Source organism: Hylaeus anthracinus, unplaced genomic scaffold (assembly GCF_026225885.1).
Source record: "Hylaeus anthracinus isolate JK02 unplaced genomic scaffold, UHH_iyHylAnth1.0_haploid 26056, whole genome shotgun sequence".
Taxonomy (NCBI): Eukaryota; Metazoa; Arthropoda; class Insecta; order Hymenoptera; family Colletidae; genus Hylaeus; species Hylaeus anthracinus.
The window spans coordinates 10,422-38,198 of record NW_026534949.1 but is presented as its reverse complement, the minus strand read 5'-3'; the positions used below and the strand labels follow the sequence as shown (position 1 = coordinate 38,198).

At 39.7% G+C, this 27,777-nt stretch overlaps 3 protein-coding genes and 1 long non-coding RNA gene across 5 annotated transcripts; 2 read left to right on the top strand and 2 right to left on the bottom strand.

The window, feature by feature from the left end:
• Positions 1-1,068: 1,068 nt before the first annotated feature.
• Positions 1,069-2,686, bottom strand: LOC128893165 (acyl-CoA desaturase 1-like). Its single transcript, XM_054153981.1, has 5 exons — positions 2,485-2,686; positions 2,237-2,367; positions 1,907-2,112; positions 1,523-1,708; positions 1,069-1,451 (listed from the first exon to the last, which is right to left on the bottom strand). The coding sequence occupies exons 1-5, from the start codon at positions 2,684-2,686 to the stop codon at positions 1,148-1,150; spliced, it is 1,029 nt and encodes a 342-aa protein (XP_054009956.1). The 3' UTR covers positions 1,069-1,147.
• Positions 2,687-3,191: 505 nt separating this feature from the next.
• On the top strand, positions 3,192-11,257 carry LOC128893168 (uncharacterized). 2 transcript variants are annotated; one of them, XM_054153984.1, is made up of 4 exons: positions 3,192-4,434; positions 5,585-5,850; positions 6,405-6,859; positions 6,988-11,257. In XM_054153984.1, the coding sequence occupies exons 2-4, from the start codon at positions 5,608-5,610 to the stop codon at positions 7,310-7,312; spliced, it is 1,023 nt and encodes a 340-aa protein (XP_054009959.1). In that variant the 5' UTR covers positions 3,192-4,434; positions 5,585-5,607; the 3' UTR covers positions 7,313-11,257. The 2 variants fall into 2 exon arrangements, with proteins under 2 accessions (XP_054009959.1, XP_054009958.1); XM_054153983.1 differs by having other exon boundaries at positions 3,193-4,434; positions 5,588-5,850.
• An 11,168-nt stretch (positions 11,258-22,425) lies between these two features.
• On the bottom strand, positions 22,426-22,833 carry LOC128893167 (uncharacterized). The gene is made up of 2 exons (XR_008461263.1): positions 22,694-22,833; positions 22,426-22,545 (listed from the first exon to the last, which is right to left on the bottom strand). It is a non-coding gene; the product is annotated as an uncharacterized LOC128893167 (long non-coding RNA).
• Positions 22,834-23,089: 256 nt separating this feature from the next.
• On the top strand, positions 23,090-25,891 carry LOC128893166 (TBC1 domain family member 13-like). Its single transcript, XM_054153982.1, has 9 exons — positions 23,090-23,231; positions 23,295-23,368; positions 23,495-23,620; positions 23,700-24,010; positions 24,168-24,366; positions 24,425-24,626; positions 24,703-24,825; positions 24,896-24,953; positions 25,016-25,891. The coding sequence occupies exons 1-9, from the start codon at positions 23,212-23,214 to the stop codon at positions 25,091-25,093; spliced, it is 1,191 nt and encodes a 396-aa protein (XP_054009957.1). The 5' UTR covers positions 23,090-23,211; the 3' UTR covers positions 25,094-25,891.
• The last annotated feature ends 1,886 nt before the right edge of the window (positions 25,892-27,777 follow it).

Here is a 27,777-nt window from a genome sequence, read left to right as displayed (position 1 = left end):
CGTCTGCTCTCTCGACGTCTCGTCGGAATAGTGACAACCCTTGCGAGGGATACCTCCAGGTTTATTGTTCAAAAGTCTTTGGTACGTCTGATGATTTTCTTTAGAAACATGTGATTCGAAGTTACACCATCTCCGCTTTCCTTCGTCGAAATTTCTGTCCTAGGTCACGTATCATCCAGCTTCCAAACGTCTTGATTTTACGTCATTCTTCATCTCTTCCTCTCGATTCGTCCTCCCTCGAGACATCATTTTCCATTTCCCTCCCTTTATTGAATTCCATCCGGGACGACGCTTGCATTTTCCTCTATATTTTCTCTCTTGTTGTCCTCTCCGCGCATTTCCTGCAATTTCTTTTCCTGCGTCGCTTCCATCTATCTTGTTACGTTTGACAAGTTTTTCTTGCCTGGCATCCTCAGCGAAATCCTTCGCGTTTCCTTCCTGGTGGAATATTTCTCCACGCCGCAAAAGAATTCTTCGATTCCTTCCTTGCGGAGTCCCCTGCTGTTTTTTCCGTATTTTGCGATTTCCTTTCATCCCGTCGCCTTTTTTGTTCGAGAAATATTCCTTGCCTTTGTGCACGGTACGAGAGATCTCTTACGTTGCACGCGATGCCCCCTCTTCGCGCGTTGTTTCTTCCCTTTGCTTTGCCCGCGTGCATGCTTATGTTTCCCTTCGTGTGGCGAACCGCATGATTTTATTGGGAACGGTACTTTGTAGTAGAAAAATAGGTTCAAGTGGACTCGTACCAGGAAAGCTTCGAGCAAAAGGCCCAAGGTGTTAAGAGAACCACATATCTTAGGCGTTAGAGGAGAAAGAAACTAAAATTAAACCTGACACGGGACACTTTCGAACTCAAACGATCAACATTTAACGTCCAATTATTTTTATTTATTTTTGCGTTGTACAGTCGTAATAATACGTTTTCGTTACATCAAGATTACATAGAAACAGAAAAAAACATGCACAGGTTCATGCCAGCCTACTTTATTATATACTAATGTAGAAGATTCTTTTCCAAGTTGCAAGCTCTTCCAAGTAGCCCAGGAGTTAAGTTAAAAAAAAAAAAAAATAATAATTTAAAAAAGGCCGCGTTGGAGCAGCAATGTACGACAGCGAGCTGAAGCTTTAAAAATTATGTTTGTTCGGTTTACATAGCGCGCGCAGCGTCGTTGGCGTCCTTTCGCTCGCGTTTGGACTTGATGACTTCCTTGACAAGCATCTGCTCGTCGGTTTTCTTCCCATGCCTCATTATGTGCCCCTGAACGACGGCTGGCGATGCCATCTTCAGATCGTAGGCCAATCCGAGATACGCGAGGAGTTCGAGGGTCTTGGCGGAAATACTGAACTTCTCAGCCATTCGATAGTCCCACGGAAAGGCGTGATGGAAATTGTGCCAGCCGTCGCCCAACGTCAAAAACGAGGCTACCCACGACTCTGACGGTTTGATTCGCCTGAAACGCGAGCATAAACGAGTTCAGTCTATTCTTCCCACGTAAGAGATGTTGTTGGGAGGTGTATTTACTTGTCATACGGCTTGGAGCCCCAAAGATGCGCGAAGGAGTTGATCGACCAGGTGATGTGGAGGTTGGTGACGTATTGGAGGAAGTACGGCACGAAGAAGGAACACCAGAAGGTCTCGTTCCAGAAGTACATTGGCACTGCGACTGGGAACAACACGCCCACGAGGAAATAGAGCGGCAGGAAATGCCTGAAATTCGGGAGAGCAGTTAGAGTTCGAGTTTTTGCGAGACTTAAGTAGAGAATTCCATGTGCGATCCTCCTATTCTCTGGACTTCTACATCTAAAATCTAAAGTCACAAAAAAGATGTAATGTCAGATGAAAAGACTGCTCCCATTCACCCTATGGAATTTCAAACTTTTTACGTGTTGATTGATTTGCGTTCACCTGTACTGGAACATGACGAGTTTGTCAGCGCGCAAGTCGGAAACGTCGATCTCGCGTTGTTTCTTCAACACCAACGGGTGTTTCTTCATCATCAACCACCCCATGTGGCTGAAGAAGAATCCTCTGTTGGAATTGTGGGGATCCGCGTCGGTGTCGCTGTATTTGTGGTGAAGAAGATGGTCCCTTGTCCACGTGAACATGCTGTTCTGAAATCAGATAGAGCAACATTTTTACAAATTTTAAGGATGTACGTAACTTGTACTAGTAAAATGGAAATAGTAGAGAGAAATGAAGAAAACTCTAGAAAAATTCTGTAACTAGAAAAATTACCTGGCCAGCCATGGTTTGGAAGATGATGAGAGCGACTCTGAGAGGAGGCGTCGCTTTGAAGCTCTTGTGGGTCGATCCACGATGCGCGCCAAGTCCTATCCCTTGGATAGCCAGGAAACCAACGAAGACTCCTGTAAGAAATTCGAAATTGTGCTCTGAAAATGTGGTGGTTTACAAAAATCGTGGCGGTGGATTATTTCATTGAAACTTCGTAAATATCTTTCCTTCAATCGCGAAGTTTCACTTACCCCATGCGATGGTGATCGCTTTAGCGTGGAAAAATGCAGTGTAAATACCGATCAGCCATCCTATTTGAAGAGTAGCGTGCACAACCACGCGCATCCACAAATACCTATGCTTGTAATTCATGTCGGTGCCATATTTCTCTATGTGCACGTCTTCGTCTTCGTACGAGACATCCTTGCTCTCGTGACTAACTTCGGTCTCCATGTCTGTGGAACGCAGCTGTTATATTTTTCAAAGAAAAAAAAAAAGTCGAATAAAAATTGTAAATTTACTTTGCACAGATTTGTTCCTGTTAAATAGTTGTTGCACTGTTTAATTATTAATCGATATACAAACACGGTTACCGTCCACCAAATAAATAAATAACGATACCTATCGATTGGTCGAACGACAGAGCACCGTACCGTTCCTCGAACTCGCAGATTTCCCGAATTTCCTCCATTTTATACAACGTTCGAGGCTCATAAATTGTATTACCGATTCATCGTTGGAAATCACCCTGACCCGCAATTAATTTAACGACGTTAGTCGTCGATATCCGCGATCGTATTCTCCTTGGTCGTTTTACGTATCGCGGAAAAACATCCGGCGAGATTTCGCTTCCAATAGCTCGAAAATTTGCATCCAATTCGTAACATAAAAATTGATCGTTGTTGCTAAATTTAATGGATCGTTTCGTCAGGGTTCGTTGAACGTTGGATTTTCCTTTCAATACGTGACAAAGAAACGTGATATGATCAAGGAAAATGTACTAGACTCTTAGTATTTTATTTATATAAGAATAATACAATAAAATAAAATAGATTGTAAAGTTCTGAAAAGGTTAAATTCCAGCACATCGAGCAGCGTTATTTTCCAGAAAGAGGCAAAGACGCCTGTTCTCGGATCGGAAGCTTTACGATCCTAGGAGCATCTGTCCGTTGGCCACCTGTCGGCAGGTGCGAAACGTACGAGCGGAGCCCGTTACCTTCGAAGTCGGTATCAATTGGCCCTTTTGTTTTCACTGGTTCTTTCCACGGGACCCCGGTTCCCGTTTTACTACGGCGTAGTACGTACGCGCGACACGCGATAGTCGGCTCTCCGGATGTTATCGACTCGAGCCAGACCATGGTGGTCCCCTCCACCCTTTCGAGTAAAACCCTTTAAGCCCGCGCCACGTAAACAGGAAGTGCCGTCCCCGCCATCTTTGCATCCTCCGACGCAGGTTACAAATAATGCTTAGAAAACACCTGCGTCTGGCACGTATCATTATCCTCGATTCTTTTTAAACGTGTAGTCTGCTTTCACTTCGTCTCCCGTTTCTTGGATTTTAAAGGAGCTCTTTTTCTATATTTTTTTTTCTTTTTTGTCATCCTGCTCGATCGAAACGCTTCCATCTTAGTCACGAGCCCTTTTACGCCCAGGATCGCTTGACCGATGGGGATGTTTGAGAATTTTGCTTATCATTCCTTACTTAGTACACTCATATTTTTGAAATATTACAACTTCGATAGAAAGGTACAATTTATTTTTCTCCTATATAAATTACTTTAAATGGCGAGATTAATGTTACGGCGTCCAGATGGGATAACATTTTTCTCTCCTGCGTTTTCCAGTTACCAATTCGCAGTCGCTCGTAAACCGCTCTCCCACCGTTGATCATTTCTTCCGCGATAATTAGATGTCAGGGGGAGACTAAACAGCGTGCGAAACGAGACGAGGAGCGTGGATCGAGAACAATGCGAAATTATTAATAACCTACGGCAGAAAAAGAGCGTCGTGATGGATCGTTTACTAAGACAATATTTTGTTCTTCTTGCAGGCCGCGATACTTCAGCAGACGGCGGAGTACATATACCAGCTGGAGCAGGAGAAGACCCAGCTGTTGTCACAGAACTGTCAGTTGAAGAGATTGGTGAACCAGCACGAGGGTGGCGATGTTCCCATCAAGAAACGCAAGCCAGACAACCAAGGTAAGACTTGGAATAATTATCAAAATGAAAATATTTGTATAAATTTGTCGACGTACGATAATGTTGGATACTCGAACATCGAATTTGGTAGTCAAGGGTAATCATTAAGGGTTGATTAAAAGCAGACGTTTAACGAAGTCTCGTATAAAAGTATACCTTAATCACTCGATTAACTCGTGGATTTGTCAAAATATTTCTATTCAAAACTAGAGATGATTGAATCTAAAATCACAGAATTAATTTTCACCCTCTAGTACTGTATAAAAATAAAAAAAAATAAAAATGTTAAGAGTGGTGCCAAGCTTTTCAAGCTTATAACACTTCCATGATAGCATGTTAATACACTTTTTCATTCGCGAAAAAAAGCAATTCGCGGATCAGCGGGATGAACCAACCCCCAGGCCCTAATTTACCCCCGGCGATAGGAATAACTTACTTTACGCCAGTGACTCGTCTCGTCGCGGTGACTCGTCGGGGAATTTTTTAATTTGTCGACCGAAAGCAGCGCGAAGAATTAATATAGCGGAGTCGTTCGTCATTTTCGCCAGAGTAATTACATTCCTGGTGGTCGGCCCTCCCGCGCCGGATATTCCGTTCCGTTCGCGGTAGGGAAAAAAGTCGCAATCCGATCGATAGGATCGAAACTTCGTTTACTCTCCTTTAGCTCGCGGTGCCATTAAAATTTCAGGCTACCCAGTCACCCGGAAAGGGGATAGCTCCTTGCTTTAAAAATCATTACACTGGGCGTTCCCTTTGAAGTGTTGCAGACTCCTTTCTTCATAAGTATCAGGGGGGTGGCAAAGTGATTTTTACTTCCAACGTTATTTGTCGAGCAAACACATCATTAGGAAAGCTATTTGTACTTTGCTACCGTGTGAGCTTTACAAATGAAACGAACAGAATTTTTGTGTACATGAAAAACTCACGGTAAAATCACAGAATTTTTATTTCTAGTATATAAAACTAAAAGAAAGTATTTCAAAGTAGTACCAAGGTTTTGAATATTTTTAAGTGACATCAAAGCAAAAAAGAGGCTATTCTTTGAGATTGATCAAGATTTGATAATCTCTACGAAAGTATTAATTAAATTTATATAGGGAATAATGTCCAGACTAGCATTAAACGTTGGACAAAAATTTCTTTGTTCCAGCAGGTGTTGTCGTTAGTCTACCAATGCACGTCAGCGAGAGCGGTGACGAGGGATTGGGGAGCATGTCCCCGGAACCCTTGTCGGTGATAACAGTGACCACAGAGGGACACTCCGTGGTCAACAGCGAGGTGGTGGAGCTCAGACGGCAGTTGGAAAGGGAGCGTCACACGAGGCTACATCTGGAAAAGCAGATGAGAGCTATACAAAGTCAACTGTACCCGGAAAGATTCAGGGACAATCAGCTGATCACTTATCAGCCGCACGAGGTATGTACAGCTTCGCTCTACGTTACTTAAAAATCATTTGTACATCGCATTGATCGCCAGATTAATAAACGATTAGAAACATCGAATAGCGTGCACTATATTCGATCTTCTTATTTTTAAATAAAAGACAACTTTATCTGGATTTATTTTCTTTGACACCTTCGTTTAACGAGTGACCTGGCAGTCAATGTGATAATAGCTTAACCCATTTAACTGTCGTATCAACCGCACAAGCCTGACACCTAGAATCCCATGGACTCGCGTCATCCACAGATAGCTGTCAGAGTTCATCTCTAGAGCAAACCGTTTCCGCCTAACCGCGAGTGTTCTGCGAATTCTGACGAGTCGTTTAATACGTTGACTGCCAGATCAGTAATCGTCAAAATTCCTTGTTTCTCTTTAAAATTCACGAATCCTCGTGATCTGTTTTCTAAAAAAAAAAACCACATCCACGAACTCTGGATGATACCAAGTAGAATGAGTTCCCTTTAAATTTGACATGGAATTCAGTTTGTTCGCCGAGTTAATCATGCTCTGAAATTTTGTCGTTGCAGGTGATCGAGCACACGGACAACGTGATCGCTCAGGAGACGGAGGAAGCGGTCGCAGCGCTTCAGGTAGTGTCTGTGGTGTCCCTGCCACCGGTGGGTTCGACGCAAACAGTGGAAACGTCTAGTCCTGAACCAAGTTCGCCGCCCCTGTCGCCGCAGCCCACCGACATGGTGGCAGTGGACATCAAGGAGGAAGAAATGTGCCCAGGAAGCCCGAAGATCGTCGCGTTCAGCCAGAATCCAACGTTTGCCACCATCGAAGAGCCCACCACTGCTGACTCTTTCTCCTCCTCGAGTCGCGTCACGTACGCCTCGAGTACAGGAGACTTCAAGAACTCGTCGCCACAGTACATCACAGCCAGCCCTAGCAGGCCGTTCTCGCCTGTAGCAGAGCCCCAGCGGTTGCCCAGTGTTCTGGAGGCGGCGATAAAGGCGGAACCTAAGGTCGAAGTCGAGAGGTAAGCTTGTCAACCCATTATTCAAAGTGTTAGAGTTTCCGTGTATCAGTTAATCCGTCATATTCACCAACAAACTCTTCATCTTTTCTAAAAGGAATCAAATTAACGAAAGACCACTCTAATTGCAGGTTGCCATCTCCATCGAACACTCTAGACGACGGTACGCCTCAGGGTAGGTTGTACCTGGCGAATACCTCGCGGCAGAACTTGGAGACCATCGTCGAGGCGATACGTCACCTCGAAGGGGACCATCTGTTCAGCGACGAGCCAGCGCAGGACGTGCCCTTGGCGTTGACTAACAAACAAACGGGGAACCCAGCGGTGAAGTCCTCGACGTCGACGACCAGCCCTACAACGGCGAAGCAGCGGTTACTGCAGGCCGAGTTGTTCCAGTTCCACAGACAACAGCAGACCCAGCAGCGACCAGGCGTGATCGTGGTGAAGCACTCGTGATCGAAAGGCGCGCCGCGATCAATAAACTGAACGCGCTAAACTGCTGGCCTCTTGGGAACGAACTGGCGTCCGAGCCGCGATCGTCTCGGAACACGACGTATCATCTGAGTGTTCGTTGTTTTAAAGAGTTGAGACGATCCTTGGACAGTTCGACCCTTGGACGCTCGAGCCGCGGAAGCTCCGTTCCCCTCGATAATCGACGCTCGAGAAGGCCTCCTTGAGTTTGCCGTTGATCACCGACCTAACGGACGTCCGACGAGTCTGGGTCCGGTGTTTTCGTATGTTCCTACTGCCCGTCGTCTGCCTTCGTTTCGACCATCATCGATCCCCACTAGCGTTGGGCAGCCATCGCGATTCATTCGCGACTCCTTTTGTAATTAGCCAGGTTGACGGGTCGATCGGTAATCGTGGGCCACGGTGATTCGTTTTCGTAATGTAGGTCTTCGTTGATCGTTGATTGATATTCGATTCGAAGACGAAGAACGTGGTCCTAAGTTGGTTAAGTATGTCTTGGATTTCTCTTGTAATTATTGTTCACGATTGGTAAGCTGTGGGAGACTCTTTACAGAAGATATATGCACTGTGAATCCTTCTAGCATCGATTAGAAATCAAAGAAATAATTGTTTTTATTAAACGTCTTGCTTCGAAACATCAGAGTTAACCAGGATTACCGATCACTCGGTGGATCGCCACGTTTTGCCCAGCCCTGGTACCCAAGAGCCGCGCGAGGAAACCCGTCATTGTTTGCGTTCGATGGACGGTAGATGCGGTCGGGTGGATCTTGATCCAGCTACGATTGGATCACGACTGTGGATCGAGCGAGATCTCGAAACGAAGGTGGAGCCATGTCGAAGCTCGACGAAAGGATCCTCGCCCCACCGAGTCGTCGAAACGTCTCCCAGCACCCTCCCCCTTTTACTTCTTCTTGTAAATACCACCGATATACATATTATCCCTTCGAGGTGTCGACGAATTCTCTGAATCTCGAACGATTCTCCAATCCTGCTGCGCATCCCGGTTCGAATCATCTCGGTCTCCCTCTTGTTCACCCATCCCCCGTTTCATATATATCCCCCCTTTCTCACCCTTCCTCCATTACTCCTCTTCGCGAATCGAGACAGCGAAGCGGGCGTTTTTCCCCTCGTCGCGTACACGAGGCAGGATTTTCATTTTTCTAGACTTAAGCGACTTGCTACCACAATAATAATATTAATATTAAATAATAATAATATTCCTAGATGATTAAGGCTGCGTACGATGTATTGTACCGATGTATACATGCATACACACGGTATATACGTATATACACGCATATCGATCCTCCAGTGTATATACATGTATGTGTATATATATGTGTATTCGTGTATATGTAGATATATATAATGGACATATTATATATATATATATATTATATATATATTATACATAAAATCTTATTTACGTTCTTTTTTTACATTGTTACGAGAATTAAATGAAAAAACAAAAAGATTGAAAAGTATACACTTGACGACGCTAGGCGATGATTCACTATTCACGCGACGCGCATGACTTTTTTTTCTCGACATTCAACACACCGGGGGTTACCATTTCGAACGTTGCTACAATGAGAGAATGGAACGATTCAAACGAACAAGAATACAGTTAATGATACATACATACATAATTACATACACAACGCGACTAAAACCGAGACACACATGTGTTATACATTGCTTAATATTTGACACACATTAATATGCACCGATGGCCGATGGACGTCTGATCGGAGTTTCGCATAACGGAGTGACCTTTTCGAGGACGAATTTTATTTCTCGTATCGCTCGAGAGACCACGGACTGAAATTCCGTTTAATCTGTGCCAAATATCGAGTATCCAGACTTTTGTTCCTTCGTAGACGCCTAATACCAGCTACAATGGCGGATCGAAGCTGAGGGTCGTTCCCTCCCCTGTAGGATATAACCTCAAAGATGGGTAAACTAGATGAAAATTAGAACGAGTGGAAAACGAACCACCTTTTGATCGGTAATCGATGAACCATGACACAGTCATTTATTTAAAACGTACACTCCATACATTTTCTGAGAAACCTTTTCCAGCAAGACTTTTCTAGTCTTTTCCAGCCCAGAATTCCCTACTCGCGTGCAGCTACGGATGTTTCAGAATTTTTTCGTGTTCTTCGAGGGAAGGAACGATCGATCCTCGGATCGACCCATGTCGCGGGTGGGACAGAACACGTTTCCGATTCCGTTTCCACGCATACGCGCGATGGATATACAACTCTGTTTTATGTTAACACGAGCTCGCATTCACCACCACCACCACCACCATCATTATCATCATATTTTTCAATTTATCCTTTTCGTCCGATTCGAATTCCGACGATGTCGATTTTTAAAGGACTGATAATCACCGATAATCCGATAGACCAATTCTTACAAGCGTTATAATATCGCACGCGACAGAATTCTTTCCAAGGAGAACTGACGTCGAACGAAAGCGCGACAACCGACGTCGTGCTTTTGGAAACGACCCACTAGCATATGCCTACGCGATGGATTTATCTTTAGGTACTCGTTTTTAAGTATGTACGTAAGAGAGTTGAGCGAGACGCCAGGCATAAACGACCGATAAAACAAGGTGTATGGTTAAGCAAAAAAAAAAAAAAGCAACCTTTAGTTAACGTTTAGCGGTTAGATTACGTAGGAATTGTTAGCCGAGATACACGATGAAATACAACAAAACCAAGTTATTAATATTGTCTATCGGTATGATAAATGTGAACGCTAATCCGTAACTTGTACTGTGTGTATATACTATTTAGCGATGTTGCATACGTTATACACGTGATTACCTAAACAGAGCGTACGACGTTGAAGGGATTATGCTTGCGAATGTTTAAACAAAGCAAACAAAAGAAAAAAAAAAAAGTAATGAGAAACGAGAAACCGATCGCTTTCTCGCGCCTGGCTCGAACCCTTTTCTATCGCGCGTTCATCGTTTTTCTACGACTTTCGACTATTTCGACCCGTTTTTTCAACCCCCTAGCAACGTTTCGCGACGCTGACGAATCCTTGGGGGCGATCATTTGTATTCTGTGTCGCGATAGGCGCGAGAAGGCGAACGCTACGAACCTAAGATCCGCGATGAAAGTGTAATTAACGTCTTAGATGTTTTTGGAGGAATCCCTCGCTGGTGCAGAGACGGGCTAAACTCTCATTCGAAGGAACCGTTTCTAATAACGTAGCTGGAATTGTGTAAAAATCGAGTAAAACTTAGAGTTTGTATCATAGGACGAAATTATATTTCACGTTGAACGAATAAAAGCTTGTGTCTTCATGACTCGTTCGATGGAATAATTATTTGGTGGATTAAAATTACAATCTGGACTGTATAATGAAATTATAGCTCAACGTTGATCCATATTCAATTCAAAAATATTCATATTGTTCGAATAATGCTGTTCGATTGAACGAAATTTGCGAATGAATCACAGAGGCTTTTATTCGTCATTAATTATTCGAATCTTTCGCCCATCTCTGCCCGAGGGTGGCACGTACAACGGCATCTCGACGTGGATGTTAGCGCGAGGACGCACGAGGGCCTAAGAAGTCAAAACACGAGTTTCTTCGGGCGTTCCCGTCTTCTTTTACGTTTTCCCCTTTTTCTTACTTTTCCAAACGAATCTCGCTGCCTTTCTTTCGCGAACGATCAACATCCCCTTCTAGGGTTGCCAACTGGATCGCGTATAAAACAAGCTCGTAATAAATTTCCAATTTTACTAGGTAAGCATAATCTTTAGCGAATAAATGAATAACGGATAAATGATTTACCTTGGACTAGCTACCAATATTATTTATTTATTCGTTAGAAATTAGCCTTGCCTTTTATTTTCCGCTTCGATTATTCCTAAAAAAATAAAACACCCCAAATTTTTGCTATAATGAATTTCATTTTATCAGCAAACCAAAATAGGATAAAGTACAAAGAGCTGAAAGGATCGTTGGCAATCCTAATTCCTAGCGTTTCACCTTCGTTTAGAGTCAGTCGTCGCGTGTATGCGCGCGCTCGAATCTCTTTTTATTTTGCTCCGAATACGCCATGTTTCTTACACAATCGTATCACACTGTCAGTTTTGGTTTTTCGTTGATCGTTTAACCCTGTGCCACTCCGACGTCGCACACCTATATCGCTTCTTGGCGTTCACAGAAAACGCAACTAAACAAAATTAAATTTAACCAGCTTTTGTACGTTTACATTTCTTAAAAACACTTCGATGATTACGCAACTCTTGAGGCATAGTTGTTTTCGTATCGTTTCACAATGAAATTTGTGCAACAAACACCGGATCGACGTACGTTCAGTCTCTGTCAATGCCAAGAAGCGGTATACCTATATTTTAAAAGTCTGATTTCAGTTTTCTTTCTATTTTTTTTTTTTTTTTTTTTATTTTTCTTAGCAATGGGTGCCATTGTAGCTCCGAAGCGATATGGCCACCGACCAGAACAGTTGTTAATTACAATTTCTCACATTGTGGATACAATGTTGAATGGTTCATTTTTATTAAAATTTATTCTTCAATTAATATTCCGTTGTCAATGTTCACCGATGTCCTATTGTGTAATTGTTGTCATAGACGAATGATCATTTGAATTATAAGAGTTTAACGTATTCTTTGCCACGATTCATTTTAGAGGAATTTACCCGTTGCTAATATTTACGAAAGCTTTCGAAGTACACATGACACGAAGATGCAAAAATTGAATGCATCGTTGACCTGGTTAAATATTTCTTTTTCATTATTTCAAAGGATACTTTGTGCGAAGCATTAACCTTGCTTGCATATTCCACGATCGTTCACAGTGATTGACGTGATAACAACTGCAAGCCAAAGATCAACCAGTGATTTCTCACTCGATGTGCACGATTGTTGGATGATTGTAAGATTCGCGAAGACGTTGAACCACGTCATCGCCTCACAGCTTCAATTTTAAGAGAGCTGGGTGCTTTCGGACACCAATGTACCTTACACGTAAATGTCTCGTGGCAAGGAACGTGTTGGCACGTTTCACGTGTTCGAGCGCTTCCATAAATGTTTGTGGACGAGCGCGTACAATGTATACGAGAATATTGCGCGCATACATCGCGTACAAGTAAGAAAATAAACAAGCAAGCAGACCCACGCGTATTTACACGGTTTACTTTAGCGAGCGTTTAGGGGGAGGGGGAGGGGGGAGGGGAGGGGAAGAGAACCTAATAGCTCGTTCAACCCGAGCAGATCTCGTTTTCTCGCGAGCTGTTCGTTCTGAATGTCTTTACTCGATTTTTTGATCCTCTATAGACATCTACACACCGAAATTCATTGCAAACATGCGTACGTTCAATGTAAACACTACTACACTTGACGCAAACAGGTTCAAACGCATCTACACTCATCGCATTCGCACAGAAACGCGTCCACGTCCTGCTCAAACACGTCCAAACACAAATCCATTCGATACGAACATGTAAAAACGCGTCAGAACATTCGTATACTTCGCAAACCTACACAAACACGTATTCATCACAATCGTACACAGACACAAGCACGCTCGACACATACAGGTCTAAATTTGGCACAAACACATCCAAACCAGACACTTGCGCGCGCACAGCCGGTTTCTGTTCCTTACGTTCGCGAAGAGAAGACGTCGAAACGAAGTCCTCAGGGACGATAAGAACGCGTAGAGACTGTAACTTCGTGACCTGGTGCGTGGGCGGCTCAATCACGCGTCTCATCCCTATACGCCGTGAAGTCAATTCGCACGGGAACACGTTGACGTGTATTCAAAGTCGACGACTGCGTTTCACAGAAAAAAAATAATGAAATTATTCCTTTGCACAGTCTTGATCGAGCTATCGTTTACTATGCGTCTCGACTCTTCGTTGAAGATAAATCTTTGGAGCACGGACATGTTGGAATTCAATTTACCGAATTAATATATGCAAAAGGATTTACTAAATTAAGGTGTAAAAAGACGCAACGACCCCTTTAGAATTCTTACCATGTTGCTGTTAAATTTTTGAAATTAACGTACGAAAAGAATTTACTATATTATGCGATAATGTATTAAAAAAATGTAACGATATCGTTAGGATTCTTTTTATATGTTAACTCGGTGAGGTTGCGACATTATTGGGTCTAAAGATGACTCTGCAACGAAAAGTCGAAAACGTATGGCTAAGAATTAATTACTTTTTTTAAAGGATGAAGTAAAATTTACAGTGTTCAAGTCCAAGGAGAATACACGTCAGCGTCGATCGTCTCGTACGTGGTGATCGCGAATCTTTTTTACGAGTTTCTAAAATATTGACTGAGTCATAGGAACACAATTGCGTTTTGATTGCTTCGAGCAATTACGAGCAATTACGCGAGCAACTTGTCCTCCCTCCGATTCCCATACAGAGATGGGCAAAATCTTATCCAAACAAGCGTTCGCGAGCAACGAAGAAAAGACAAACACTTTTTTATTCGTTACTCGTCGAATAAATATTTGAATTAGCGAACGAAAGATTTCACATTAAACGAAGAAAATTTTAACTATTCCGTAAATTCGACGAAAGTTTTGCACGTCTCTGTTCACGATTTCTTATCGATCTCTTTGCATGCCACGTACGGTCGGATGGTTTGAACAAGAAGAGTTAAAAAGACACAAAAAAGCAAAAAAAAAAAGGAATATATAATAATATAGAAAGAGAGAAATGAAACTAGGCCGAAGAAACGACGGATTTATCGAATGGTGTTTTCAATTCGTGACGACAGGTTCTATACACCGTGTTTCGCGTCAATTTTTAGAAAGAAAAGTAAACGATGGAACTAATGGGAAATTTTTCGAACCACCGCTACGTAATTCGACGTTTCCGACGCTCCATTGAAGAATGAAATATGATTAAACAAAAAATAAAAAAAAGACCCTTGTCACCCCCGCGATAACGACGCCCGATCGGGGCGAGTTTCTTTTTTTATCGTTGACTATATATAAATTATATATACATATATAGAAATATATACGCGAAAACAATGGCTCCTATAACTTCTTTACAGTTTCGTTAAGAAAGAGGATAAAAATGGGAGAACTAATGGTTCACGCGAAGAATCACGGCTAGTTGCTAAAGAAACGCTAATTAAAGAGAGAAAATGTGTGTGTGTGTGTGTGTGTGTGCGAGTGAGCGTATGTGTATCAGAGATGGGCAAATCTCTTATCCGAATTCAAACTTCGAATAACGAACTCGATGGAATAAACGTTGAGAATAAATCGCTATAGTTTATAACTATCGTGTATTAACGAACAATGAGTCCCTCGGAAGCCAAACCAACTATTTCTTCTTTATTTAATATTTACGTATACTTACTAATATGATTATTAAATAATAAACTGTGAATCGAGAGAGAGAGGCTCTTCCACCACCGATAAAATTAAATTTTGCCCATCTCTGGGGGTGTATCGCGAAACACCGAAAGGGAAGCAGCGAACGACGAGGCGGAAGACGAAGACGAAGAATCCTTTTAATGTTTAGGCGAGCGTGGCTGTGCGGATATCGAGCGACTATAAATTAATTAGATGACAAGTTTACTGTTAAAACTAACTCGATTTGTAACCCTTACGCGGCAAATGGCGACTGAAAGCTGCGCTTCTCGTTCGTCCGTGGCGCGAATGGACGACCGACTTTCCGATAAGATCGGGGGATCCTCGGTCCGCTTTCTTCATTCCCAAGAACGTCAGGGACTCGTGATTATCCTGATCTCAGAGGTGGAGCAAAATTCTAGTCGACATTGAAATAACGAATGGTTAAACTAATCGATGAGAATATCGGAAAGTGAAAGAACTTAGTTTTGCCAATGAAAAGAGTATCACACAATTATTTATTCATTAATGATCGAGTATAAAAAATTAGGATTTTTATTATGAAATGATATCGTGTATTCTGTTCGAGAAATAGAAATTATTAGAATGAAATTTTGCCATCTCTGCCTGACGTGACACGGAGAACGCGAAGCTGTTCCACGCGGTTTGCAGGTCCATCCAGTTCCGACGACGACGAGACCGAATATTAATTAGGCTATTCCTAAAAGTATTGCGCATTTTGCAAGGGAAGAACCTTATCTGTCGTCTTCTGATTCTTATGTGATTCTGTAGAGGGTGGTGTGGAGAAGGCTATGAAAATGGTAGATGGACAGACTGGGTCCTTTCTTTGTTATTCACTCCTCTTCCTGTTGTTTTTAAACCGTCTATCGAAATAAAGTATACGTATCGATACATCGTTGTGAACCTCTCTTTGCGCCGAGTACGAGAATCGATCTTGCGTTTTCGTTGCTCGTTTCCTTTAGTTTCAGGCTAAGAAAAAGTTAAGTTTTAAAAATCTCGATAATTCTGTTTTTTTTTTTTCTAGAAATTATTATTAATAAAGATGTAAAATTTAGACATCGTAGAGATCATAAATGTAGAGTGATTTCTAAATTAGAGCGATCTATAAATTAGAGCTTAAAAATGCGCAATATTTTGTGGGAGACACCGATAGCTCGATAGAGAAGCGGCCGCTGTGTGCCTCGGCTAAGGTGACGAAATTAATTGACCGATTGCTCCGTATTCTATTTTTCTATGGCATCGTGCTTTCGGTCGCCACAAGCCCGAGGGAAAGACACTGGATAAGGCACTGTGGTGTCCGAGCTACGGAGCTTAACTTGGACTCTGCTGACCGTAAGTCGTAGAATTAATTAAAATTGAGACGTGCGACAGTCGAACGAAATAAAAAACGGAGCGCCGAGATACGCGACAGGTATTGCAGAAATTGGGAACCTTTCGGATTTGGAAGTTACTTTACCTATTTCTCGTGTAAGCACGTCAAATCACGAGGGGAGGGGAAAAATTGCAAAACTTCGATGAAGTTGATCGATTTATACAGTCGACTGTCGGTACGCGGTCCTTAGACAGGTTCCCCATGCCTGGTCTAACGACGAGTGATAGAAATCGAGGAAAAAATGTCTAGATAGCGCGTAAAGGTAATAGCGGAACGGTTGATTAGGTTTTAGCGAGAAGGTTCCGGAAGAAATGCATTTCGTTTCGCGAACAGAACTGAAGTAGCATTTAGAATTGGTCTTCGTTCAACGTTTGATTAGCCCCGTGTCTGTGTGCACCTGCGTGCGTGTATGTGTATGCTCGACGAGAAATACAGTTCTTTTTCCTCTTCATTACGAAGTCAGACTGTCGAAATCATCCGGAATTGAATCGTGCCAGTCGTCGGAACAGGGTTGGGCATTATCGCGTCGATTACGAATGAACGATTAATTATACGAAAACGCGCGACGCACTTCGTGTTTATTCTAGTCCAGAAAAAACAAGCTAGAGTATATAAAAGAAATAAAAATTGAATCATTCGAATCGAGTAATCGCCGCAAAAAGTAATTTTTTCATTCGCGATCGATTATTCGAACGAAATTTTGCCCACCTCTGGCTCGTATCCTTTTCGATGAACGTTTCTTTCCAACGAGGAGAGCTACTTTAATCACTGAAGTATTAAAAGCGACGTAAAATAATCTAATAACGTTTAAGGAAACCAGAGGTATCCCAAAGTCGGATTAGATAGAATTAGTTTGGAAAATGAGACAGGGAGAAAACAAGATGAACGGATGAGAAAGAAAAAGAACGCGCGCGTGTGTGTCACTGTAAGCGAAAATCGCGTACTTTAAGCGTAATTATTGTAAGCAAAAAAAAAAAAAAAAGAAAAAGAAGCGAAATACACCGACTGCACCGAAACGACTCGAGCGAACCACGAGACACGTTGTACTTCGTTTACGCTCGATTAACTTTTATAAGCGATCAACGAACTCTTCCAAATTTACCAGCAACAAGACTCGTCGCGTCACGATATTTTGTAAACAGTTTCGTTTAGCCCTTCCAATGATTAGACGTGACTGTACAATAGAACTCCATTTGTTCTACATGTAACTGGATGGTGAAACTGGAATTGACAAATAGTTTGGATAATAAGAGCCCGCGAAATGTTTGAATAACGGTTCGAATAAACGGAGTTCTACTGCACTCGTTACATCGAAGGGATCGAACGATGAAAAATGTGTTCTAGGAGGTATAACGAGAGACTGAATAGTAGAAGAAAACACGAGAAGCGACGACACGAATCGAAAGGGAATTTTCGGTTGGTCGTTGCTCCGAAACCAAACGTGATCGACGAGCTCTCGCAGCTAACGACGATCCGCGAGGAGTCGAACCGCGAATTACGATTACACGGTTCGCTCGAGTCGATAGAATTAAGTTGTATTTAGTTACTACATCGACGGATAGTAAACACGTTTTGGAGGAAGATCGGGGCGGATGTTTCGTGCAATGACTTCAAAGCGGAGGTGGGGAAAATTGTCGTCTAGATAAAAAAAAAAAAAAACAATTCAAATAATGAATAAGAAACGTATGTTCATCACTCGTCGAATGAGAATGAAATTTTGAATGTAAATTTTTAAAAAGATTGTAAGTATTTAATCGAATAAATCGCGTCGATTTTATTCGTTATTCGAATGAAATTTTGCCCATCTCTGTTTGGTCGTATCTAACGAGACACTGAAGATATATACGTAAACGAAGAAGAACGGAGGAAAATGTGCGGCTAAATGTTAGAGGAATTATTAGACGTGTCGTTGGTCGATATTTACGAGCAGGTTTTTATTTCGTTCGAGTTTCTTACCGCTTAAAAGTTCGAAGTTCGAAATCACACCAAGTTCAAGACCACCCAACTTTGGTCCTCTGGAGTTTCTATCTTCGGAATTGAACGACGGAACGGTGACGATGGTATCCTTAGAAATAAAGAATCGCTCGTATCGATCGATGGCAGACGTGACGATTTTTCTCGGCGACGTAGCATTTATACAAATCATTTTGATTAAACGTTAGTAAAAAAGAAGGCGAGAGCAAGGGAGTCGATACTCGCGAGAAAAACGACTCGACGTTGCGAGGAATACTATTCGAGACGATACGTTCTCTCGTCGGGATAACGTATTGTGCATATATGAAAGATAATTTATTATATTAAATAGCGTATTATTGTATAGACGGCGATGAAACGTTGCACCGCGTCGATCAGCAATAAAATCGTCGCGAGATGATTGCTCTCGGAATAAAGAAAGCGAACGATAGATAGAAATAGGAAAAACGGAAAAAAAAAAAAGAAAGAAAACGAAGCGCGAAACGGAGGATGCATGATAGTTGTACGGAGACAAGTTGAAAACAAAAATGAGTGCAATGTTTTATTGTTACAAAAAAAAAAAAATAATAATAATTCCACTGAGCGCGATGCACGGAACGCGCTCCACGCGAGCAGTCACCTTCGAGAAAAGAAGTCTTCGTAACTATTTGCGTATTGCTTTATTGTTATACGAATACATTGTAAACGGTACGTTAAGATTAAAGGTAACGAGAATATTAAACTGACGGTGCCCATCGATTTCATTGCGCCCCCTCGATACGATCACGTGTATTTTATCCATTTGCGCGAGGCGAGATCTCGTCGAACAACTTTTGGGTTCTGAACTGAAGGGAATCAACTCTTTCGCTAGTATTACGTGGAATCTTTCTGATAAATTAATCGATTAATTGTCTTGTTCGTGTATTTATTTAGGGAATCGTTCTACGAACGTGAACTTGGAATCGACTCTTTCGCTAGTAGTAGGTGGAATCTTTCTGATAAATTGATCGATTAATTGTCTTGTTCGTGTATTTATTTAGGGAAATCGTTCTACGAATGTGTGTAAAAGTGATGTTATGTCGATTAGATTTACAGTTAATTCTTTTCTGGTGTTATTACTATGCAATGCTACACGCCAGCAAAGCTCCGTTTGATATCCTTCTTTTCTAACGAAATTGAATATCGATAGTGAAAGGGTTTGTCGCCAACGAAAATAGAACCTGAGAGGGGTCGATAGGTCGATCCCCGTCTCCCTTCATCTCGAATCCTCGTTCAACTGCACTGGTTATGTCCACGCATTGAATTTACCGCTTCCCCATCAGAGGCGTCTTGAAATCGCTGGTGTGTGCATTCTATTACAGGAAGATAGAAAGACCAACCCCTTGGTTAACCCCTCGTGGTCCTACGTCGAACGAGACTCGACAAGAACGTACCGAAAATCTATGCTTCGAAGGGTTAAAGGTCACGTGCTACCAGGAACAAGTAGCAGACAGTGTCCAGGCATTTTCCATGTCTGATCCGATACGAGCCGTGTCTACTTTCCAGAAATAATCTTTCTTTCTGCCTGTAATAGCTATTACGCCGCTAGGTTGAAGGCGGAGCATTTCGATTAATAGGATGACGGTTTACTTTCCCTTCTTTTTCTACGTACTTTGTATATTCCCCGGTAACCATCCATTGAAACACTGTGTATAATTATCGACTGATAAAAGAAAGAAAGAATCACTACGACTAACGTTCATTTTACTGTCAACCCCTCGACTGCGGGAGGAAATCCAATTTTCTGCCATTCATGCGCAACATTGAATTTTCTACATGACGAGTACGCGATGTTTTCTTTCTGTTTTTATTTATGGACGAAGTACATCGATCGACGTAGAACACTTCCCTTGGTTTTCACAATGTAAGTGCAATATCGCATTTTTTAAATTACGAGCTCCCGATGTGCTCTTTTTCTGGCTTTATTTATGAACGGGATATATACATATTGCATTTACATTGTTCGCGGTGAGATAACGAATAACGCAAATTCGACGTCACCTTCGATCCCCGCAGCTGAAGGGTTAATCGATCAGATTTTTATTGAACTGAAACGCGTTTACGTGGACGACGAAGAAGATGACTACTTCGTCGTCGGCGTAACAGCCTTTGCGACGACGCGACTCGTTTTATCGTCTCGCTTTCATCCGTTTCACTCGATGATTCCTTGCATGAATAAACCAATATAAAAATTGGTCTCTGCTCGACGATTGATGCGTCCATTTATAGAACGCTTGATGCCCTTAAATTTGTTATACAGTTCGAAAGAGGAATTCTTTTGAAACTCTCTTTACTTCACCGAAGGAAATCGGAATTCTTTGATACGACTAAAGGATAAATAAATTCTTCCTCCATCTCTCGTTGATTTGACGCGAATTTCGAATTCGTCGAGCAATGCCGAAGACTGTAATCCGTGATGAATCGAGTCGTGTCGTTTGACAAACATAATTATCGTCGTGAAAGAGTAACGTATAGTAAAACCTCGCAAATCTGTCGACGTTGGTGAAGCAATCGACCGGTTTCTTAGAAACTAGAGAGGCAAGGGATTGCGCCAATAGAGAAGTACAAATTATTAACGAGAGAACGAGAGTGAGATAGAGTGAATGAGATAAACAAAAAGAAACCGTAAATGCGAATAAAAAAAAAAAAATCAATCATTCGAGAATGAAACAATTGTGACCAATAACGAATGGGGTGTAACGTCTGATGTTTAGTTTCATCGCTTTTTATTCATTAACTTCGATTATATTATTGCTTGTAATATTAATTCGAGATACCTTGAATACAAAAAGTAATAAACAATGTTAGCCCGTCTTTTGTATATCGTACCCCACTTAATACTCGAATTAATCAATTTTTCATCGACTTCCTGCAAACAATTTATGCATTTCGCTACTCGTGATATAAAATATAGACTAATAACAATATTTGAAGATAATTTTTTTTATATGATTTGGAATGCTATTAAGTAATTAACAATAATTTTTGGACGAGATGACGTTCAGGACATTTTGTATATAAATTGCCAGCAGTTCTAAGTCTATGAAAAAATATTAAATATACAAAAAAACCTTACTGTTGTTGGACTTAATCATTATTTGCAGTTCTACTAATTTCGAAAAGTCGAACTAATGTTTCGAAGGTATATGTACGTGATACTTATTAATACCCTAATATCTTATTTTTCCTTATGTTATACTTGAAATAAAATTAGATAATAAATGTAAGGAATAATAAAATGATTAACACATGTGTGATTATGCCAATAAATCATTTTTAAAAATATTTAATTTAATATTTTTTTTTTTAGTGATAGTGGCGCTATCGGTGGCAAAACGCTCAAGCTTGTCAAGAAATAGTTCCAACTCTTCGCCGCTAGATGGCGCCACAACATGAAAGCATAGTGAAAAAGTTAAATGCAAAAAAACCTTACTTAAACTCAATTTAATAATGATTTTAAATTCTACGATGTTTGTAGTATTGTTAACCTGTCGTTCTTTATTATATTAACGCAAATTTTGCGAATTTTAAATATTACTAGAAATCACCCTAGCGGTGGCGCCATCTCTTAACAAACTGCCCAAGTTGGTCGAAAAATAGTTCCACTTTTTCGAGGCTAGATGGCGCCACTAAGGTCTTAATGCCGACATTAGAGTATATTTGCTTAAGTTGTTTTATTAAATTAAATAATAGCAATTTAACTATACTACTAACATAACAGAGCTTCAGAGCGTATTAAAATTGAGCTAGGATAACGTTTTTTAACTTTTAATTTTTTCTTTAAGTAGTGGCGCTATCTAGCGGCGAAAACTGGAACTATGTCTCGACAAGCTTGGGCGCTTTGCCACCTATGGCGCCACTATCACTTAAAAAAAAATAATAAATTAAATATTATTAAAAATTATTTATCGGCATAATTACATATGCGCCAACTATTTTATTGTTCCCTACGTTTATTATTTAATTTTTCATCAAGTTAATCATAAGGAAATAGTGTCATATATGTACATATATTTTGAAAATTAGTTCGACCTTCTGGCCGCGAGATGGCGATACCATTTGTCTGTCCATTAATCGCAAGTTTGTACTTGTATGTCAATTAAACTATTATGTCTGCATATACAATGATAAATTTGGCATAATCACAGCATGCGCTAACCATTTTATTATTTTTTATACATAGTATTTAATTGTATTTAAAATAATAAATAGATAAAGTGCTTAAATTGTTTGTAGAAAGTCAATAAACAATCGAATAAATGTGGACAGCCTGTGACAACTACTCCAAAAACACTTTTAAGACAGATATATTTAGGAAATGCTTATAAAGAAACCATGCTATGAATTGTTTTCAATCTTTCAGTATGTTTTATTGAGCATATATACAAATAAAAACAGATTTTATTCAGTCTCTTCAAAAATTGGTTTCCGTAATCTCCGTTGGAACGTATATTTCTGCTCCAATCTGTACAGAAGAATGTATAACAATTAATGTACAACAAGCATTAAAATATAAACAATCAAACAATAAAAGAATGTCTCTTTAGATTAAATTTAATACACTTTAGAGTAGAATACAAAGCTTTGTTTAACAAGGAGTTTGTTATATTTACGTTTCACGATTCTGTGCATACTTCGCGAATAACCTAATTTTATGTTACAGGCATGAAATAATTTTAGCATAATTTAGCAGAATCAATATTCAATAATATAATTCTAATAGAATATACTCTGATAAGAGATAGATTAGGACTCTACGAGGAGAGAAAATCCTGTTCTCGATGTATCCTAAATAGACATCTGTGTCGCATAGGTCAGGTTAGAATCATATTAACTCGTGCAGGAACTATATATAGCTCGTGTGCATGTAGTCACGAGTGCTAAGTGCCATATTGCAGTGATAAGAAAGTGTTTTCCACTCCCTAAGATAAGAACTTTCAATCATTGTTTAATATAAAAGACTGTCGATTGAGCGATCAAAAAAATGGCGGTTAGTCCGTTTGTCAATACGGCAGATCGCTGACAATAATGTGAGAAACGTGTATCATTTTACGCCCACACGCCTATCGAATGCTGATAAGAATAAAACGGATTTCTCGGTCCATTATCGCACGTGTCGCACGCAGCAACGATGAGTATTTTGAAAAAAAGGTAATATAATACGTGTACTCTAATCTGCTTGTAAAGTTTCAGTCAAAAAATTTACTATTTCAGATTAAACGAGTTTGATGACGTCCTGAACGCTGAAGAAATAGATCTTGTTAGTCTGAAACGATTATGCTTCCATGGTATGAATCTGTATGTCTATTTTAATCCTCTTTATCTGTCGAATCGGATGCTGTGGTCTTTGTATCTCTCTGTGCTTCAAATTGTAATTAAACAATGTATACTTACCAATTGAGTGTTCTTTCTAGGAATACCAGATGAAGGAGGGCTCAGACCATTATGCTGGAAACTATTGTTAAATTATTTACCTCCTACAAGAGCTAGTTGGTCTGAAATACTTACACGCAAGAGAATACTCTATAAAACATTTATCAGTATAAATCCAGACTTCTATCTTATTTGTAACAGGGTAACTAATAAACTCAGCAATAATATAAACACTCTCATTTACAGAGGATCTAATTGTTATGCCAGGTGAAATGAACATGGATGGTGAAAGAGTAGATGTCACTCTCGATGATCATCCATTAAATTTAAACCCTGATAGCAAGTGGCAAACTTATTTCAAAGACAACGAAGTTCTTCTACAGATAGACAAAGATGTTAGGAGGCTCTGTCCGGATATATCTTTCTTTCAACAAGGTACAGATTATCCCTGTATGGATATTGTGAATGCCAGTGGTCAGAAACGTTTACATCACAGAGTGCAGCACACAGTTTTAAGAAGTGCAAATGTGGAAAGGAAAGGACTTGGCATCACTAAGGTAATTAAATTTATGAGTAACACGAGGAAAAGATAAAACTAACTTTGTTTCTTATATTCGTATGCTGATATGGAAAGCAGCAGGTAACATTGTTCAATTGATCCAATGAAATATCTCGCGATAAAGTTCCTAAAGAATTATTGTATATTTCTTGCAGATAGCAGTTTCTGTTAAGAAAGCTGTAGAAGATTATGCACCTCTTGCAGAAGGTGGAGAGGCACATTGGGAAGTCTTGGAAAGAATACTTTTCCTGTATGCTAAACTCAATCCAGGCCAGGGCTATGTGCAAGGCATGAACGAAATTGTTGGACCCATTTATCACACGTTTGCTTGCGATCCTGATCAAACCTGGAGAGGTAAATTGTAAATATCTATCTTTAAGCGATTCACGAACTAATTAAACGTTATTCCTAGAACACGCAGAGGCGGACACCTTCTTTTGCTTTACCAATTTGATGAGCGAAATTCGTGATTTTTTTATAAAATCACTGGATGAAGCCGAATTTGGAATAAATTCGATGATGAGCAAACTTACAACCCAAGTGAAGACTAATGATCCAGAAGTGTGGATGCGTTTACATCAACAAGAATTATGCCCGCAATATTACAGTTTTAGGTAAGGTAATAACAATTTATTTTTTATTCCATTTATATATCTAATGTTTTACATATGAATTAAAATTTTTTATCAGATGGTTAACGCTTCTCCTGTCTCAAGAATTTCCACTACCAGACGTTATGAGAATTTGGGATTCTTTATTTGCTGATGAGAACAGATTCAGCTTTTTGATACACATTTGCTGTGCCATGATTTTGTAAGTTATACTTGTTTCGAGAAACTGTATGGCCTGAAATAAATATAAATCGATACACACAATTTTTCAGATTACTAAGGGACCAACTGTTTGCTGGTGATTTTGCTACAAACGTGAAACTTTTACAAGTAAGTAAAATATTAAACTTTCGTTTTAGTTCGAAAAACTATGTAATTCATTCTGTATTCAGAATTTTCCCTCAATGGACATTCAGATAGTACTTTCTAAAGCGGCAGCATTGGCAGGGAAAACTTTAAATTCGCCATAACGTATGATTATACATGCATAAGGATTTGAATTTTGCTCTCTATTTCTTTATTAATCAAGATGGAGAGAGATTATTAACCCTTAACAAGAAAAAGCGGGTTTCGGGCTCGTGAATATTATTATTATTATTTTATAGACAATTACTACAAATAAGAAAGTACCAGTGAAAGTATTTTTTTGTAAATTAATATATTTTTTACGAGAATAGTAATCGAACCATTATCAAATCCAACTATCGTCACAATTTTACGTCAATTTAAACTCTATTGTCAATATTAAGTAAGTTGATGATTTTTTTACCTTTTTCTCGTTCAAGTAGAACGTATGTAGACAACAGCAGACGAGAGAAAATTTTTAATAAGCACTGTCGTAGAACGAAGAAGGAACGATTATCGCATGAGTAAGAACTGTTTCTCGTTAGGGGTTAAAACAAGTATGTTAATGCTGTGAATGATACAGCCATATTAAAAATATAAATCTTGTTATATTAAAAAAAAAAGAAAAGAATGAAATAAGAATGAGTGGTTTCGTAACAAACAATATGCGAAAGGGTAGTCCAGTAGTTACTAAAAATATAAAACAATAAAAAAAAATAGCGAAGACGCGCGAGTGCGTGCGTAGTAATGGCTGATTCGATATACATTTTGTAACGATTAAACAGTAATAGATTATTATCGTTTATACGCGCAATAATCACGTAATCTGTTTAAGTGAAATATATTTTGTAATCTTATTTTTGTAATGACCTCCGTCGTTCGTTCTATGTTTATAAAATAAAACAACGTTATATTTGCATAAATCAACCGTCTTCGTCTTATCGAACGAACCAACTGTTCGTTACGTTCGATATATTTCTCGATGTCGCCCGATTATTGATCGAATCGATCGCGTTCGTGGTAATCTTTCGATAGGTAGCCGCCATTTAGCGGAGTTTCGAAGTGAAAAACGCGCGAATGATTTTACGTGGAAAATGATTAATTAATAAGTGTCAATTGTGCCATTAGTGATCTCTATTACATTAAATTGCGACTATTCTTATGGCTCCTTGGTATAATGATACTCGAAAGTTGCGAGAGTAATTTTTATGAACAGTTGCGAGTATGGTGACAGGTGCACTTGTTACACCAGTTTAAGGGTTAAGCGTCCTGTTTAGGAAATATCAATTAAAAATTCTAGAATACTGGGTAGAGTTATATTGTCAATTTTAAATAGTCGTCTGTGCAGTGTTGTTAATATTATTGCAAGTGACAGATGATACAGACCATCCATACCACATCCAGTTGTATGTTGATCACGTATATCAATATTTTATTGGCTTTTTTTCCTAAAAGTAGTGTTATTACATTAAAGAGGAATAAGAAGGTCGCACTTGAAGCTGTGAGAAAATATAAATGGGACTTTGAGAAGCTTATCTAGTGTCACCAAATGGAGAGGATGCGTAGTGGTAAGTACATAAATGAATAATAAGTTTTTCTAATAGATCATGTGATTTTGTCTTGGTTTATTATACTTCTTAAGAAATCCTTTACAAAAGAAAAATGTAAATTCGACGTCTTAGTTTATAACAACATTTTTAACCCTTGTTATTATGTTTTTATATTGTGCCATTTTTGCTTGTATTATCAAACTTTTGTATATTATTTAGACATTATCTCCTATGTTTTATGATGTGTCTATTGCTCCATAATCATTTCAAAGTTGTTCAAAGGTCAAAATGCTTTGAATCATTAATATTCTAACTACTATTCTATTTAGAAAGAGTCTACCACTTAAAAGAGAACTATTTATATTTATATACGCATATCAATATAGGCTATTAATTCCTGTATATTGATGCAAGGTATATTGAAAGTCTTGCTATGAATACTATAAGTAGACACCCAACAACACAGTTAATAATTTACTGTAAACAAACTCTGATACTTGATAATTTCTCATTTAAATTTAAATTGTGGGTATTTTTAGCCCCCAATTGTACTTTCTCCACACAACCTTAATATAAAATTGTTACTGCAAAACTTGCATCGAGATTGCAATATTGTTTTAAGCAAACGTATTCGTGATGACACAAAATAATGTGATTTTAATCAGAACAAAACGCCATTCGATTGTAGATACAAACGTAAAGTACGATAAATTCTATGAGAAACACCTGCAAAGCTGGGTCAAATTAATCAAATATTCAACGACCGTTCTATCCGAAGAGGAAGCGGATTATTATTATGAAAGTAATAAAGCCGGCGCGTTCGCGAGCAGAATAAGCCGAATTTCTAGATTTCATTTCATTTCGTCTCATCCACCGGCAAATAGAATGATTGGGACCGCGCGGGCGGTGAATATAAATCAGAATACGTTTCGATCATTTGCGAACTAGATGCACGTCTATCTGTTTACATGCGTAATACGATAGTCGAGCCGCGTACAGAATACAAATCTCCCATTATATCGTGTGCCCGGTTATCGACAAAAATGAACAACAAAATATGCCGGTTATTTGTTAAAAATTGGTGGATAAATTGGATTTAGTCTACAATTGGAAAATTCCAATCAATTAGTATCATCTGTGATCCAATTAAAAAATATCTTTCGATCAAATCTACATTCTTCCCTTTAGTTTTCTATTTTCTATCCCAATAAGCCCGACTAATGCCCCAGAATTTTCCTCAAAAGCTCCCTCAAAAAAAA

What these genes read in the sequence shown, in the direction of transcription:
- LOC128893165 (XM_054153981.1), bottom strand. Translation starts at nt 2,686, where the DNA reads ATGGAGACCGAAGTTAGTCACGAGAGCAAGGATGTCTCGTACGAAGAC. An exon ending in AGCGATCACCATCGCATGGG is followed by an intron (nt 2,368 to 2,484) that starts GTAAGTGAAACT and finishes AATTTCTTACAG; the next exon opens with GAGTCTTCGTTGGTTTCCTG. An exon ending in CTCGTCATGTTCCAGTACAG is followed by an intron (nt 1,709 to 1,906) that starts GTGAACGCAAAT and finishes CCCGAATTTCAG; the next exon opens with GCATTTCCTGCCGCTCTATT.
- LOC128893168 (XM_054153984.1), top strand. Translation starts at nt 5,608, where the DNA reads ATGCACGTCAGCGAGAGCGGTGACGAGGGATTGGGGAGCATGTCCCCG. An exon ending in TCACTTATCAGCCGCACGAG is followed by an intron (nt 5,851 to 6,404) that starts GTATGTACAGCT and finishes TTGTCGTTGCAG; the next exon opens with GTGATCGAGCACACGGACAA. An exon ending in CCTAAGGTCGAAGTCGAGAG is followed by an intron (nt 6,860 to 6,987) that starts GTAAGCTTGTCA and finishes CTCTAATTGCAG; the next exon opens with GTTGCCATCTCCATCGAACA.
- LOC128893166 (XM_054153982.1), top strand. Translation starts at nt 23,212, where the DNA reads ATGAGTATTTTGAAAAAAAG. An exon ending in ATGAGTATTTTGAAAAAAAG is followed by an intron (nt 23,232 to 23,294) that starts GTAATATAATAC and finishes TTACTATTTCAG; the next exon opens with ATTAAACGAGTTTGATGACG. An exon ending in ACTCTATAAAACATTTATCA is followed by an intron (nt 23,621 to 23,699) that starts GTATAAATCCAG and finishes TCTCATTTACAG; the next exon opens with AGGATCTAATTGTTATGCCA.